General features: G+C 38.1%; 1 protein-coding gene across 2 annotated transcripts in view; it reads left to right on the forward strand.

Moving 5' to 3' along the window:
* ano2a (anoctamin 2a) overlaps positions 1–17590 on the forward strand; it is a 35679-nt gene extending 18089 nt beyond the window's left edge. For both annotated transcript variants that reach the window (XM_079620506.1, XM_079620507.1), the window contains 12 exons: positions 3571–3636; positions 6135–6209; positions 6290–6491; positions 6607–6718; positions 7394–7451; positions 7539–7639; positions 7883–8034; positions 12776–12928; positions 13026–13078; positions 13215–13396; positions 13496–13601; positions 14785–17590. In XM_079620506.1, the coding sequence (XP_079476632.1) occupies positions 3571–3636; positions 6135–6209; positions 6290–6491; positions 6607–6718; positions 7394–7451; positions 7539–7639; positions 7883–8034; positions 12776–12928; positions 13026–13078; positions 13215–13396; positions 13496–13601; positions 14785–15903 (2379 nt within the window). In that variant the 3' untranslated portion in view covers positions 15904–17590. The remainder of the gene's footprint in view (positions 1–3570; positions 3637–6134; positions 6210–6289; positions 6492–6606; positions 6719–7393; positions 7452–7538; positions 7640–7882; positions 8035–12775; positions 12929–13025; positions 13079–13214; positions 13397–13495; positions 13602–14784) is intronic.
* Positions 17591–18484: the final 894 nt, after the last annotated feature.

Consider the following 18484-nt stretch of genomic DNA (forward strand, 5'->3'; position numbering starts at 1 on the left):
GAATAATAGATATCACCGTGAAACTTCCTGAGTTGATTACTTACACAAGTATATAAAAAAATATATTACATGATTTTGAAATTTGTATGTTTAATTATGCAAATTAGGCATTATCTCATTAAAAATATGCGCAATTTTGCATATATTTCCGGTAGATAGATCTGAACATATGATGAAGCCAGGTGCAAAATTATTTTTTTATTTTGTTTACACACAAGATGAAAAAATTATTTCAGAGGGATTTCAGGATATATGCTTTCATTACCTAGGAAATCAAAATATGCTGTCCATAGCCTTAAAGGACAAGTTCGGTATTTTACACTTAAAGCCCTGTTTTCAGATCATTTCTGATGAAATAGAACGGTTAAGATCGAAATTTGGACACATGCTGCTGGCGATGTGTCCATTCTTCTGCTCGAGAATTTTCGGTTTCTTTGGTCCCACCCCACACCTCCACAATGGCTGCTCACACAAAAATCTCTGCAAAATATGCATGCCAATGCCAACAGGTTTTATCGTAGTTTTTGTAATACCATACCTCACAGCACATCCAAAATAAGTCAATGGAGTTGGACAAAAACTAAGATAAAACCTGTTGGAAAGCATCTTTTGCAGCGATCTTCTCCATCGGGCCAGCAGCATGTGTCCAAATTTCAATCTTAACCGTTCTATTTCATCAGAAACGATCTGAAAACAGGGCTTTAAGTGTAAAATACCGAACTTGTCCTTTAAAAAATCAATTTCCGCCATATTTTTGTCACAAAATGTCACATAAATCAGACCAGGAATGATTTATTAACAAATCCCTCTGAAAATATCTTCAGAATACTGCTAAGTGTATAACTGGAAATTTTGGTGTACATAGGTGCTACATAGGCTGAGATGTTTATACTGGAGAACAACAAACTCATTTTGAGAAAAAGCCATTTAAAGATTTGTAATGTAAAAATTCATACCTTTTTAGTGGAAACAACTATTTACAGACAAAATATCTTATCAAATAATTAGCAACAACAATACAAACCTCCTAAATCACATCAAAACTTATAAACAACAGCATTTATGGCCTTCAACTGAACAGAAAAACAGTCAAAAACACACATCTAAATGTCAGAGCACGTCACGTGATGCATCTGAACGAATCTCGTTGTCAGCCAATGAGATTTCGCTTTTAGAGTTAAATGCCCATTGTACTTTCACGATTGGTTGCTGATAAAAAGGAAATTACCATATTTGGATCTGACAACATTGAGAGAGAGAGAGAGAGAGAGAGAGAGAGAGAGAGAGAGAGAGAGAGAGAGAGATTTCCAACAGTGTATGTGATGACAGGGAGCAGACAGATATCGCGGAGCAGTGCGTTGATTAAGAACGCCAACTTTTGTTGAATTTAGGAGAAATCTACAGACGTAAATAGACAAAGTTTAGTAAAACAAATACCTAAATGTGTATTTTGGACTTTTTTTCACCACAAGTCTGAAAGAAGACACTGAAATTGAAGACAAATAGCCCAAAATCTCAAAATTGACCCGTGAAAAAAAAACTACGTTTTTTCCTGCCATGTCTCGCCTTAATTGATCCATGATTTTCCCATAACTTTGATTGTGATAATAAATTATATATAAATAATTTTATAAAGATTGTACCCACAAAAAGTATAACTCTAGAAAAATGTATATTCACGATAAAACAAATTTCCATGATTTCTCCATGTCTTTAAAGGGATATTTCACCGCTGGAAAGATGAATGTGTATTTAAATTGGGTCATGTACCGGTATGTAGTAGAAATGTGAAATTATTTTAGAAGTTGTTGCCCTCTAGACTGAGAAAAGCCAGAAAATGTATTTTTGGCTCATGTGGATGAAAGACAGCGACTCCCAGAATGCACTTGCTTCGCTGCCCTACGAGGCCACTCCCAAGCCACACCTACCGGTTACAGAGGGCAGTATCGGAAGAAATTATACAACTAGGCTACTTGTTGACTCGAAATTGAAAAGACGCCGTTTTATCATGAGTCTCCGTGACGATTTAGTTTATAAATGCTATTTGTACATTCTGTGAGTGAGATCCCACCCGGGCGGGTTGAAAACATGCGGAACTAGCTACTACTACTAGCTGTAGTCTCTTGCCTCTGGCCAAAAAAGCCTCTGATGACGCTAAATGACGATTTTTGCGTCATCTAAGGGTTTTTTCCAGACACACAATACAGAAATCTCTCGTCTCATGAGGGAGATAGATACATGAGGGAGGGAAGCACGGTCATACGAAAATACTTCCGGGTTTCTACTGATACAAAGCTTAATGCTAATCGGTGAAGTATCCCTTTAAGATTTTAATAATAGACTTTTTCAAGCTTGGAAATCACAATTCCCGATATCATGCAAATATCATTTCTGATTTTAGTGGAAAAGTTTTTTGTAACAAATAATTGGATTCTTGACAAAATTCTGAAGAAACTGTACAGGGATCCTATTGGAGTTTTTATTATAATTAGGATAATTTTTTAAATAAAATAAAATAATTATAGGTTCCCGTAATTTTGCCAAGTGAGTATCCTGGATTAAGATATGTGACCCTGGATCACAAAACCAGTCACAAGTCGCACGGGTATATTTGTGGCAATAGCCAACAATACATTGTATGGCTCAAAAGTATTGCTTTTTAATTTTATGCCAAAAATCATTTGGATATTAAGTAAAGATCATGTTCCATGAAGATATTTGGTAAATTTTCTACCATAAATATGTAAAACATTTATTTTTGTGAGTGAACGCAGCACAACCGCGAACATACATGCACAACTTTAAAGGCCATTTTCTCAATGTTTCGATTTTTTTACACCATCAGATTCCAGATTTTCAAATAGTTGTATCTATCCTAACAAACCATACATCATTGGAAAGCTTATTTATTCAGCTTTCAGATGATGTATACATTTCAAAAAATCTATTTAAAAAAATTGACCCATGTGACTGGTTTTGTGGTCCAGGGTCACATATTTTGATGATCCTGGAACAGCATTCCTGTCCAAAAATATTGTCCTAACCTTATACCACTAAATCTAACCATAATTTATCCCTAAAATCAGAGGAAACCCCTTTATTAGACACTAATCTAACCATTGTTGTAAGCCTAATTTTGAGACCAAATGTACACTTGTCCCTCAAATCTGATTGGTTGATTGGAATGTTGTTCCAGGATCAACAAAGATGTTGATCCAGGAACATGTTGTACTTTGTGAAATCACGTTTAACAATAAGTATAATGATTTAAATTAATCATCTCATTTGATTCCCTTTAAATTCCCATTAGGATTTATTTTGGAAATTATGATACAAATTTCAATAGATGTACTCTACACATTTCATTTAATATATGTGTGTTTTGGTTCATCTAATTCACTATTCAGGATCTCAAGGTGAAGTCTTGAATGTTTGTTTGAAATTAATTATTGCGTAAAAATGCACTGAGCTGAAATACTTGGAATACCACGCAAATATTTCCAAGTAGATATGAGAGACTGAGTGTGTGTGTGTGCGCGCAGTGCTTTTAATCTCTGCTCTGTGTTCTAGCCGGACGCAGGAACAGATGACAAAGGAAGAGAGAAGCTACTGTATGCTAAAGGAGGGCAGTCACCGGTGAGGAGGGGGGGGGGATCATTTGAGAGTTTACTGTGTGTTTGCCTAGGAGAGAGCAAGCTAATCAACTTAACCAGAAGAGGCGGGGCTTCAGGGATAATGCAGTTAGTTCTCAGCTGTCAGTCATCGAGTGGTCACTGCGCTGACCTACGTCGGACCCCACCTGGCCACCTGGCTCATATCCGTCTTTCTCCTTATCTCACCCCGCATTAGCGCTCTCTTATCTTTTTCTTCTTTTTTTCGGGCCATTTAATTAATTTGATAATGAATTACACAGTCCAACAGAGAGGCGCCTTGTTTTTCCCATTTGAAATGAGCAGTTTGGTCGCAATTTCACTTGATGTGATTTTGCGGATTTTTGTTACTGTCATTGTGCCCTTGTGCGTAGTGTCAGGCCCGCGCCGCATACACACAACACACGTATGCGCTCAAACACTATCTCTGTGTACACGCTTACTACACACGGCACTCAAAGCAGATTACCTCTCTGGGTATTCCACACTAGATTATACTGGATTAGAGTCAGAGCTGGATTAAAACACACAAGTTAGAGTGGTGTCCTTCCTCTAATCAAAGACACATGTTCACTGTTTATGTGCGTGTACCTGAGAGAGTGTCGAGTTTTAATTCAGATTTCATGCGTGTGCGTCTGGGGGAAGGGGGGTTAGGATCCGTGCTGTTCATTGACTTCAAACAAATCACCCTTACTTGCATTAAATGATGAGTTTTTTCCAAGTCCAAAACTATTTCCCATTCTGTTACATATAACCGCTATACAGCTGTAGATTTTGTAAACTAATTTTTTAATATAGCCAGCTACACCCACCATACTGTATATCGGAAGCCAAATTGGTAATGGTCAATATTAGCATATTTTTATGATTAAGATGCTAAATTAAAGTCAAGTCACCTTTATTTATATAGTGTTTTTTTTTACAATACAGAATGTTTCAAAGCACCTTTACAGTGATGACAGGAAATGAATGCAACAAAAGGGGCTTTCGCACCAGAGGAACCTTTTCATTGTTCTAGGACTATTGGCAGAAGAACCCGTTTTTTGGCGTGTTCACACCGCAGGAACTAGGAACAATTTTAGTTCAAGGAACTCCTTTTTGGATGAACTTGTTTAGCTCCTACTTCAGAGTAGGGTTTAAAACCAGCACTATAGGAAATATCCGTGACGTTAGTGTTCACTGATTGGCTGAAGCGCACGTGGAACACATGCACCCGCCATTTAAAAAAAAAAAAGCTGTGTAAACACACAGATTATAGCCTATATATTTACTCCAGAAACTATAGCTCTGGAGTTCTCAGCGTCGTCAAAATAAGTCAACAACAAGCGCATCTTACGTCACTTCAGAGTTCCTACTGGCGTGAATGCTACCAGGAAATTGTTCCTAAGGGAACCATTAGCTCTTGGGGAACCACCCTGGTGGCTAGTTCCTAACTACCCGGTGCGAAAGCCCAGATTGTTTTGTCTGTACAGCAGCTCTAGAAGAAAGTCATTGTCCAGTTTAATTAAGTTCAGTGTTGATTCATTTTCGTTGTAAAAAAAACATTAGTTATTCATTTAGGGTCTGTTTACACGACACCGTTTTCAACTGAAAACATAAAACTTTTTATGCGTTCTGGCCGTTTATTTACACAACTGCGTTTTGGTGGCCTGGGAACGCAAACTTTAAAATAGGTTTCATAGTGCAAGTTTTTAATAACGAGTTTTGAAAATGATAGCGTTGTATTAGCAAAATCCATATAATAATCAGTTTTAAAGCCCTTTCACACCACAGATGAGAACTACAATGATAACGATAACTATTCAGTTTTAATAATCGTTCCAATTCTATGAGAATGAGGAAGTCCACATCACAATTGAAACAGTACAACAGTAACACCACAGAGGAACAATGCCATTGGAATCACTTTCAGAAAAAAACATTGACAGCCATTCAGAATCCATTCTGCTGTAAAGAGCAAAGACCATTTTTGTGGATGCTAAAATAGTTATCGTTATTGCTACCATTCTTGGTGTGAACAGGCTTTTATTCTTCTTTTTTATATATTTTTTATATATGCTATTATATTTAACTATTAATCTTTGTTTATTTTAGTGCTGTCAAATCGATTAATTGCGATTAATTGCATTAACATAAAAGTTTGTTTACATAATATTATGTGTATATATATATATATATTATACAAAAACAGTTCACATTATTATTTTGACAGTACACACATTTTTTGATGCCAGATTTGCCAGAAAGATGTAACAATTCTAGATAAGAGATTTAGTGTGAACATTGTTGATGTTCTGTTAAAAAAGGGCAAAATAGTATATATTTATAGTATGGGCCATCATATTGGCTATTAACATAACATAAAATAATTGCTTATCAGTATCAGGCAAAAATGTAATTCATGTTTTGTTTTCTCCCAGTAGATAGTGTATTCATGCGTCTGATATGGTGAGCATATGGAGTAACATGCTGTTGTTCTTGTAGCTTGCCTCAGAGTCTTTGTCATGGACTGACCGGCTGCCAGGATATTGCATCAACATATCCTCTATCCTACTTATGGTGGGTACCTTTCCTAAAAAGAGCATGTGTCACGTTAGTGTTTTTATATTGTCAAAATTCTTATCGATCTGTTTTCTCAGGTAGGGGTCACGTTCTCTGCCGTGTCCGGAGTGATTCTCTACCGCATCATTGTGTTTGCTGTCATGTCAATGAACCCTGATCACGAGGCCAAGGCTAATGTGCGTGTTACCGTGACAACCACTGCGGTCATCATCAACTTGCTGGTGGTTCTGGTGCTGGATGAGATCTACGGCGCTATAGCGGCCTGGATTACAGAGCTTGGTGTGTGTTTACATGACAAAAAGATGAAATTTGAAGAAGAAAAAAAATTCTTACTCTAAAAAAGATTAACAATGATGATTCTTATGAATATGATGTTAATGATGTTAACTTGCAGAGATTCCAAAGACTGAATCGACATTTGAGGAGCATGTGATCTTGAAAGCTTTTTTGCTGAAGAGCATGAATGCGTTTGCACCTGTCTTCTATGTGGCCTTCTTTAAGGGCAGGTAAAATGCAATCCCATTAGCATACCCACCAAAACCATTGTAACGTTCTGTCTCTGTTGAGAGCTATGATAATTGGATTATTATAATGTACTTTGTTACCGTTTGTCTTGTCCAGTGTGTTGCAGTGTAGTTGTGTGCTTACTGTAGTACTGTGTTTATTGTATATTGTAGTGTTTGTCTCACTGTAGTGTTGTGTGTTTATACTGTAAACTGTAGTGTTGTGTGTCTGTCCTGTGTACTGCATTGTTGAGAAAGTTATTTATGTTGTTTATATTGTATATATCACTTTGCAGTAAGCTTTTTTTTTCATAAGAACATTTTATATGAGCAAAACATTTTTAACCTAAAATTTTGTAATTTTCTATTTTTTTCCTTCTATTATTGAGTCATATGTCGTGCATTTGAATAAAAGCTTTTTTTTATAAATAATTTTTGTAAAATATTAACATATTTTATTAATAAATTTCCAGCTGCGTATAACAATTCCATAACAACTTCTTTTGTGCTGTCTGTGTGTCACATGTAGTGTTGTATGTCTATATAGTTGTAGTTTCTCACTGTGTAGTATGTGTGGCATCAGTGTCTTAACACCAAAATGCTACATTTCTGGGTTAGCTGAGTTTAATCCAGAGAATATTTAAAAATATCTCTCATAACTCTGGTGTGCTAATTTAGGTTTGCCGGTCGTCCTGGTGACTATGTTTATGTCTTTAAGGATTTCCGCATGGAAGAGGTAATTATTAAAACAACAATATATTTCTCTTTAGTGTTCTAGCACAATATATCTAACTATTTACATGTACATGTGTTTTTTGTCTAGTGTTCTCCAGGTGGCTGTCTTATTGAAGTGTGTATTCAGCTGGGAATCATTATGCTGGGGAAGCAGCTTATTCAGAATAATGTGTTTGAAATTGCCATTCCGTAAGTGTTTTACACACACATACTGTATACACACGCAAAGTCTTCCCTGTGGTCTCTCTGCTCATTTTCTTTGATTCCTTAAAGTACCCCCAGTCTATTAAAATAAGCCCCTAACTCTCTTGTTCAATTAAATTTTGATTCTCAACACTGTTACACATTACCAAAGCAGTGCACAGTGAGCAATGGAGGAAGTATTGGTTTTAAAATGACACGGCTGAGCTGACGTTCGGCTTGACATTACAGGAAGCTGAAGAAGATGTATCGCACATATAAGGAGGAGAAAGATGGATCGGCGGATGAGGAGGACAAAGACTCCAAACGAGAACCGCAGCGCTGGGATTTGGACTATGACCTGGAGCCATATGAGGGTTTAAGCCCAGAGTACATGGAGATGGGTGAGTATCACATGCTCGAACTGAACAATTTGCTCAAATGACTGCTACGTTTCTTGCATTGCTTTCATTATTCTACTTGTTTTGAATGCCGTGCATCCTAAAAATGTTTAGCAGCATTGCATAACTATGTGCTTGGTACTGTACATAAATTAAAAGCCTTATTTGGCTTTTTAATGGCAGTGTTGTGGCTCAAGGTTTTTTTAAAGTCAACCAAAAATGTTTTTTTTTTTAATACACATTCCTGTGAATGATTCATCACCAGTGAACTTTATTCCCAATAGTTCTTCAAAAATATAATGACCTCCTGCTTCACATTATTCAAGTAAAATGTGAATGCCGTTTTGTTGGCTCTAACAATTATACTTTTACCTTATTCACATTATGTTATTTTACCTCAGTCACATCATTATGATTGACCTCAACTCTGGGTGCTACTGTCCAATCAGAATTAACGTTAGGTTTTGCACTTTTTAGCCTGGACAACTAAGAAGCTTAGTCTAAATTTTGAAAGCAAGATCTTGCTAAAGTAATCCTGGCTCTCATTTAATTACATTTGAATTTGTTTAAAAATAGACGAGTTTAAACGAAAGACTTGTTCACACTAGACGTGCAGGTATATGGATATACAATGTATCACGATAATGAACATGCACGATATTGTTATCGTGGGCACTTAAAAATACAGTGAATAAATCATTTATTACAAATTATTCCGATTTTTAGAATGTATTTTAAGAATACTTTTCCCATCAACTGGTTAAAATGCACAACAAAGAGGCACGAAAAAAAGAATATGAAGGAGAGAGAATGGCTGCTTGAAGAAGCCATGCTTGCTGATGTTTTATTGCAGATCTATGACTCTTGAAAATCTCCCTTGCCCTGTATCTTGCTCTCTCATTATTTGCTGTAGGTCGTTGTCAATGAAATTTCAGACTGCATGACTCTTGAGTTATAGAAAGGTCCAGATATTTAGCATGCTACATATCTCACGATCATCGACAACACATTCTTCTCTCAGGTGGTGTCTTTAATCCTACACACTACGCGATTGTCACTCACGTGAATGAGCACCAATTTGCCTCAGATTTCGGATATTTGTGTTTGATTTCCACATAACCGTCGGTGAGTGAAAATCGGGGCTAAAATCATGGGGTGTAACCAGCATAAGCAACAACAGAGGAAGAATCCGGAACAGGTGTTCTGTCAAAAGCTGTTTCCTCTTAGTTAGTGTTCCCTGTAATGCTGCCACGCAAACTGCTCATTGCACTGGTGTTTCGCTCATGGTGAGAGATGTTGTTAAAATTACTTAGAAGTTGTTGATCCTATACCATTTGTGGATGGATCCTTACCAGTATCAGTTTGATAAATATTAGAACCTGTTGTATAAGAAACATGGGGGGAACAGAATCCGATGACGAGCAATCCAGCTGTCGAAAACCTTCATGGTGAGAGATGTTGAAATGGCTTAAAAGTTGTTGCTTCTGTCCAGTATAGGGATGGATCTGCACATTTTCATTCAGTCGGTCTGTGTTTTAATGCATTGGTCTGAACAGGCAATTTGCATACAAAAAACGGACCCATTTGTGTTGGTGTGATCAGGCCTAAAGCTTTGTGATATTCAAGGAATGATCATGGTGGATGGGAGACCACAGACTCAACTTGATTGAGGGAAAAAATAAAACAGTATCAAGTTGATAAGATCCATGACAGATATAAATAAATGTAAATCAGATTAACCCTGTAGTAGATCAGTCATATTGGTTAGCAGTGTGTCAATGACTACTTTAAAGGAGATATGACCTGCATTGTTTTATTGTTTTTTTCACGAGTTTGTTTGTCCATATAATCTTTAAGATAATAAGGTTATTATAATAATAATAATATATTTTATTTGTAAAAATCCACAGTCTCAGGTGTCCTCAGGTGGTCAGGGAGAGCATTCCAGAGACTGAGAGCGGCTGAAAACAGAAAGCCCGATCTCCCATAGTACGGAGCTTAGTCTTGGGGGGTTTCAGGAGATATGATGAAACAGAACGGAGGGAACGTGTGGAAGTTTGTGGGATGAGGAGTTCCTTGAGGTAAGGGGGGGCGTCACCATAAATGCACTCGTGTGTGAAGATGGAGACCTTGTACTCAATCTTGAGTGAGACAGGAAGCCAGTGGAGTGATTTTTAGCATGGGGGTGATATGGTCATATTTGCACACAGGATCCTAGCAGCGCTGTTCTGAATGTACTGCAGCTTCTGAAGGCTTTTGTCAGGGATCATGATGAGGAGCGCATTGCAGTAGTCCAGTCTGGAGGAGGAGACAAAGGTTTGGACACGCTTTTCCGCATCTGCAAGATTAAGCATATGCTGGAGTTTGGCAATATTCTTAAGGTGGAAGAAGGAGGTCTTACACAGATGTTTGATGTGAACATCAAAGTTCAGATGAGAATTCATTTTAACACCCAGGTTGTTGACTGATGTTGAAAGTGGAATATACTGGCCAGAGAAAATAATGTTAGTAATACCCGATGTCTGGACCTGATGGGGGGTACTGACTAGAATAGTTTCTGTCTTTGAGCTGTTTAACTGCAGGACATTTACTTCATCCACACCTTTATTTCCTCCAGGCAGGTGGTCAGGGTGGATGATGACAGTGCAGCAGAGGGGGTTGAATTTGTCCTGAGATGGGGTTTAGAGTTAAGCGTATTTGACTTGTTGTCCGCAGTGGAGGGGCTCGAGGATGCAGCTTCAACTCCAGCTTAGATATACCCCCCAGTGGGACTACTAATGCTTGGATGATGAGTATGGTAGCAAGATGCCTAAATTATGTTGGTGGAGTTGGGAAGGTGGAGGGATGCCAAAACAGCTGATGCCAGAGCAAGGTGAGCCGGTGCTTATATGCTCCGGCAGTTAATTGAAAGATTAGATGGGTTCACTCCTCCTGAAAGTACATTGTGAACTTCACATAATGTTTCATGGGGTGCACTCATAATGTTATTATGATTTTTAATTGTCATAATTTAGAAATAAAAGGCATTTTTCCTACCCTGATTTGATCCCTCTGATTTGAACGCTCTTTTTGAAGGGCTGTGTCTGCTGTGAGACATCAACCACCCACTGCTGTGATTGGCTAACATTTTTGCATATGAAATAGCTAGTATTATATGCATTACACTTTCTTTGATCGCTTTCTTTGTATAAATTAATCACAGTTTAAATAACAGATTATTTTGATCCTACTAAGATAAATTATGTGAATTTGACCGTTTAGTCACTGGTTTGATTTACTGACACATAGACAAAGAACATCTGACTGTACATGAATCATTACATTTCAGAAATCACTGCTCACAGATTAGGAATTAGAATTAAAACTGTTACTATGTTGTTGCATTACTGTTGAGTCCATATCGTAAAAGTTTGTTTGCAAAGCCAGCACCGAAATTGCGACTGATTTACCAAAGAATCCACTGTGAAATGTACCGAATACAAATAAATTAATTCACAAAAAATTCACATTGTTGAAAATAAATAACCACTTTCTTAGCATTAGGATCCTTTGGAAGGTTAATGTTGTTTTTAGTCCAGAAATCCAACATGCCAGTGGGCGGGGCCAAAGTTGCAATGATGAAGTAGGCGTTTATCCTCTTCTGCAGAGTCGGTCTTTCACCAAGATAGGCACATTCCTCAACGAGTCGTTCGCTGGGCTTGGTTACAATCAAAGCTGTTTTTGGACTAACAAGGAAGTTTTCTGCTCTGAAACTTGCAGGAAATTTTCATAGTATGATGACCTATTATATGGTCAAGGAAAATTAGATTTCTCAGTTCATGACCCCTTTAAGCATTGTACGCAGTGAAGACTGCCACTTGATTAGTGTTGTCACAATACCAAAATTATAATTTCACTCTTCAGTTGTGTGGTAGGGCATGAGTACGACATTGATTTTTTTTTTTTTAGGCTTATTGAACTTAATAATTCTTTTTAAAAATCAAGCATGTACCTGGCTTTATTTTCTCATTCATTAATTTTTCTTTAACGCTCTAACATGTCAATAACTTTTAGCAGTCCTCTGCTGCATGGATAAGTAAAGTTTGGCATAGTCAGTGCGCCTGCAGGGAATGGAAGCAGAGCCCTGCTGTCGCATGTCGACACAACTCAGGAAATGCGGCTCTTATTAAAACACTGTCTTAAAATACTGGTACTAGTCAAATAAAATCTTACTTTTTTAAAAAGCAGAGTATCGCGATACCTTTGTAGTGCCGGTATATCTGGCAACACTACACTTCCTTTGCTTTACTTTCTGTCAAAACGTCTAAGTCACTTTAATAAAAAAGAAAAGAAAAAAAACACATTTACATATAAATGCATCAAGAAAGAAACGACTCCAGGCTGTAACAGAGAATCTGCCAGTGGTCGGTAACCTTTTGTAACAGAGAGAGCAAATATTACATGTATTATTTTATTTAGTTGTGTATTTTGAAATGCCACCCATCTGCAAGGCAAAATACGTTAGTAATACTTGCAGTAATTCTTCACTGTAGTCACACAGCTGTATGGGAAGCTATAGTGGCACAGTAATTAACAAGAAATATACCAAATATCAAAATCATGTAGGCCTATGCCAACACCTGCTCTATTCTTCATTTTATTCGTATTTTAATAGAGATATAGCGATGGTGTTTAAAGATGCCTGTAATGAATCCGGTTTGATTAAGGACATGGATCACTGATGTATGCGTTTGTTTGTCTGCAGTTATTCAGTATGGATTTGTCACACTCTTTGTGGCCTCCTTCCCGCTGGCACCAGTCTTCGCTCTGCTTAATAACGTCATTGAAATCCGACTAGATGCGGCAAAATTCGTCACTGAAATACGCCGACCGGATGCAGTCAGTGCTAAAGAGATTGGTATGAAATATAGCAGCAAATATGGACAGACTTACACTTAACATGACTGTTATTCATTCTAGTTCACACTGTTGCATATTTATCTTTCTTTTCACAGGCATATGGTACAACATCTTGAGTGGTATCAGCAAGTTTGCTGTCATTACTAATGTGAGTGTTAAGACAGAGATAGTGACTTATGATGAAAAACATGTATATTTAGTTGCTGGTGGTTGTTAGTATGATTGATCTCATTACATGCAGATATTTTAACGATTTTTCCTCTTTCTATCTTTATTCCCTCAAGGCATTTGTGATCTCCTTTACATCGGAGTTCATTCCTCGGATGGTGTATCAGTATTTGTACAGTGAGACAGGCACCATGCATGGTTTTACCAACCACACACTGGCTTATTTCAACACAAGCAACTTTACACCTGGTACTGCCCCACATGACACTGATTTCGACAGACACCTCCGTATTTGCAGGTACACACAACACACATGCATACACATACTCATGTGAACTCTACTCGCCTGCATACCTGATATCATTCTCTCTCCTTAAACAATTCCTCATCTTCATAGGTACAAAGACTATCGAGATCCACCCTGGTTTCCCGAGTCTTACCAGCTTTCTAAGCAGTATTGGTCTGTGCTTGCTGCACGCCTGGCTTTTGTTATTTTTTTCCAGGTCAGTTTTTGTTACTTTTTTTCTTGTTGTTCAAGGAACATTGTGGGTTAAATACAACTTAAGCTCTCTGTACCTTTTATCTTATAATTTAGTATGTGCAATATTTTTCAACGAATGTCATCATGGCCATGTCATCCCTATATCTTGTACATGATATCCATGCAACGATAGCAGGAAGAGTCGTGATGTAATATCCCTAAAGCTTTTGTTCATATGTCCATATAATCTTTGCATGATGAAGGTAACCAGATTTAGCTTTCTGTTCAGAATGAGGGGGCTCAAGCTGTCTAATTTCTCCCTTTTGAACTACTGGTAGAAGATTAAAATAGAGCTGAAATATAAATAAAGGTGGAAGAACTGTGACCTAACTAACAAAAGCAGCAGTGGCCTATTTACCCCTGACTGACAGATGGACATGATTATTTTAGAATTCCATATGCACATGCAGAAAACACCAGCACATAGTATTTATAAAAATAATGCTTAAGCTGAACTCTGCATATTTATTTTTAAAACCCAACATACCCCATATAGGCAGTGGTAAGTTTTACAGTTTTTCTTTCAGTTGTTGCTTATGATAAAAATGTCCATTAAATGAAAGTATTAGTCCATCTTCTAGTTTTTATTCGACTAAAATGGCATATGATTTTTGTTAATGACTAGAATTTTCTGATAATAATATGCAAAATAACAAAAACGTGTCAAACTGTAACAGACCAAACTTTGACCAAATGTAAAAAAAAAAATGTTCTAATTAAATGTAGTCGTTGTAAATCTTTTTGGTTTGATCTTTATTATTTTGACAAAAAGAAAAACTCTTTGTCAACAAACTTTTCAATGGTATTTTCTTTCCTATTGTGACATATCCGTGTAAAACGACCTTTCTCTAATGGTGTGATCTCATGTGAGTGACAGGTTGTCCTGTCCTCGCACCTAGACAGATAAATCATTTGTAATAAACACTGCAATATTCCATAAAAATAAGACTTGCCAAATTTGATTTCATGATTGACTTTAATGCCTCCAACAGACTTCCACTGTAAGTATGTTGGACTTGCAAAGTCTAATGTTCTTGCAAACTGAGAAACAAATCAAAATTACTTAGAGCTTAAATTGTATTTAACACAAAATATTTTTATAATAGTGGACTGGATGTTTGATTCTGTATGTTGTTGTGTTGTAGAACTTGGCCATGTTCCTCAGTATGCTGGTGGCATGGTTGGTCCCAGACGTGCCTCGTTCTCTGAAGGAGCAGCTGAAGAGAGAGAAAACACTCCTGATGGATCTTCTGCTCTCCGAGGAGACAGACAAGCAATGCACTCAGTCACACCCACTGACGACTACCAACATTGATGTAGTCATTAAGGGTTTAGAGGAAGGATCACAGGAGGAGCTGCCTGTCTGCAGTGGGGTAATGCTAAGCCAGTCAGATGAAGAGCTGAAAGAACTTCGGGTGACCAACGAAGAGGAGGAAGTGCTTGAGGAGAAATCAGAAGAGGAACCCATAGCATCCACCAGTGATCTACCTGATGATAAACTTCAACATTCAACATGTGAAAGTCTCAATTCAACTTCAGAGTCCTTGTCTAAGATAGCCTGTCATGATGGATCGCCCACCACACCATCAGCATGTTCAAACCATTCAGTTCAATCAATCAAAACCAGCTCACTATCACGCCACTGGGAGTTTGGCTCGAATGGACCTCCACCTCGAGACCCAAGTTGCAAGGCTAAGAGCCGTTGCCGAACACTTCCATCAAGGCCTGGAGGTCCTGAAGCTGAAGAGCGTGCAACCAGACCCAGCCACTCCTCCACATTCACACACCTCGACCAGAAAGTTTCTCCATCTTCTAAAGAACTCTACTGGAACGTCCCTAGAGCACTGTCTACAACCAAGCCCTCTGGAAGCCAAACATCTGTCTCTGATTCACTGGATTTAGAGCTCACGTCAGGCCCTTCGATAGCACTTCCTCGCCCACTGTCCAGACCAGAGCTTGCTAGCGGCCTTTCAACACTCTTGCCACGTCCTCCTTCGAAACCAGAGCTCGTGGGCAGCCAGCCAACAGGACTACCACGGCCTCCCTCCAAACCCGAGCTAACGGGAAGCTCAATGAAAGGGCTTCCCCCTCATGATCCAGGATCAAAAGTTAAGGGCCGATGCCAGACTCTTCCTCTGAAGTATAGAAGCTCAGAGACTCCTGGGGAGACGTCAACCAGACCTAGCCATTCGACCACCTTCACAAACCTCAGTCAACAGATCCCACCTTCAACCAGTGATCTCAAACGTAACACTCCCGTATGAGTGTGACAAGCCGAAGTGGAGAAACACTCCACCTCTTTAGCACCTTGCATCCGATCACTTTCAGTGCCAGGCAACCCATGCCATCAACAACTCATCTTTGACTCTCATTGATGACTGAACGAGCATATTCAGTAGCTCTGGATGTAGATCAATTGTTGATGGCTTGGCGGAGGTTCACTTGGTTGCTTACAAGATGTAGTACTCCGGTTCATTGACTAATGGAACTCCTTTTGCACAGAATCATCAACTCATTATTGGTGGACCGAGTGCAGCCAATCCGGCTTGTGCATTCTGGATATTCTTCTAGAGCCATTTGACATGGCTTGATGACTCTTAAACATTGTCTTATTCTGTGACTTGCCATTCTCTTTCACATATAAACACTTGTACAGACATACACACACACACACATCAAATCTCATCCAAATCTTCAACCAGAACTGGTGAGAAGAGAGAGAGGATTAGGAATATGGGCCAAAGGGCTTTGCAGTCCATACTGATTTGTTACTCAGCAAGTGGAACTTTCATTTCATGGTGTTGTTAACATGTACTTAACCAGAATAATAACTAAATGTGAACTTCTTAACATAATAATTCAGCTTCAAAATGAGCCAACTTGTTTGTGGAATTGTCTTTTTGTCTTTGGTGGCAACATCTGTAGTGTCTCATCTATATGACAAGTTAGCATGTAGCTTGGCGGTTAGCATGCTCATGACATGATAAAGAAATGTGATGTTGTAATGGATTCATAAGACTTGCAAAGCCAATTACAATGTATGTTGCAAATACATAAATCCCATTTAAGCACTAAGCTAGCACAGCAAAAGCTAATATAAAGCATGCTATATTCACTGTGAAGAGGTTTTCAGGGATTTAGACCCAATCATCACTTTTAAATCATTAAATGAATGCACACTGGCCACGTGCACACTGCAAAGTTTTTGAAGTGTCACCTGCATTTTTTTCAGGAATGAATTAAGTTATCATTGCATTTGTGTACAGAATGCAGGTGTCAATCCTACTACAAAAAAACAAGCAATCGTTGATGTCTCACAGCTGTAACCAAGAAGTAGTTTAGCCTCTTTGTTGTTTTCTATTTTCCACAAAATAATATTAGCATCTGGTCATTTTTAATACATTATTAGTTGTCACTAATAACCAAACTCTGTGTATACAGAATAGGATTAAAAGATTAGTTCACCCAGAATGAAAATGATGTCATCATTTACTCACCCTGATGTTGCTCCAACCAATATTTTATTTCATCCCTGGAACACAAAATAAGAAGTTCTGTTGATGGATATAATGAAAGTGAATAGTTAGCCTATTTATACTTTATAAAATCTAAAAAGTACCAAAAGCAACATAAACTAGTCCAATGTATGCTTGTATGCTTTATTCTGAAGTCATTCAACAGCAACTAAAATTTTGGGGTGCACTATTAAAACAACTGGAGTGACAACTGTATTTAGCTGCAGTGTGGGCTTGGTCACTGTGTATTAAAATCTGTGTTAAAGTCTGCTACCAGGGATCCATTAGCTAAGAACAGTTACAAACCAGCATTCACATAGAACATTCATGTCCATGTTATAGCATTTCTAGAAATATTGATAAACTTTGAAATATTTTGATATTATAATGAAAACAAAAATACTGTTCATAATAAAAAGTGGAATGGAAGAAGTTTGTTTTTTGTTTGTTTTTTTATTTACCATCTCAAAGCTAGAGATTACTGGAGCCTCCAAAAAACTGGCACTGGAAAAATTATGGGTGGGGGGGATTTCTTGCTGATTTATGTTGCTACGTGGCCCCTATATCAACCGGGGATCCGCCAATTAATGTTTGATCACAAATATTTTTTGGTTGTGTTTAATGTGGGTAATTAAAAAATTATAATAAGTACTACTTTAATATAATATTGACAAAACAGATTTGGCAAACCCTCGTTTTTGAGTTTGCGCTCTGGAGAACGTGAAATTTTCCTATTTACAGCGTGTTTTGCAGCGGTGAGAAATGTAGCCAATCACAGACATGTTTGTTGATCTCTTGAACACAATGGCCAATCAGAGGTGTTGAAGTTAGAATCCACTCACCACTCCAAACGCCGGGGTTTGAGTTCTGGGGCATGTTCAAGTAGCCTGGCTCCGCCCTCCTACGTACTTCCACTCAATTTTCATTTTCCTTCAGTACTACGTCTGGGCTTGTGGTATATTCTTGGGTTTCATACATTTTTTACCAGTCCAACCAGCGAACAGAGGGAGTGGTTGAGAACGATGACGTTGAGGTCGTGTGTTAGTTTTAGGCCCCGTTTACACGTACATGGTTATTTTGAAAAACGGAGACATTTCCCTTCGGTTGTGCCCCTCGTTTACACACAAACGGAGAATTCTCCTCTGAAAACGATTCTTTCTAAACTCCGGCCAGAGTGGAGATTTTGGAAAACTCTGTTTGCACGTTTGCATGTAAACTGAGAAAAACTGAGTTTTAGGCAGTCGCGTCACAGTATGCGACAGAACTTGCACTGCGTCAAAAGTGCGACCTACATTTTCGGGATTCTGATTGGCTAACGTGGGCTTGAGCT

Source organism: Phoxinus phoxinus, assembly GCF_949152265.1.
Source record: "Phoxinus phoxinus genome assembly, chromosome: 8".
Taxonomy (NCBI): domain Eukaryota; kingdom Metazoa; phylum Chordata; class Actinopteri; order Cypriniformes; family Leuciscidae; genus Phoxinus; species Phoxinus phoxinus.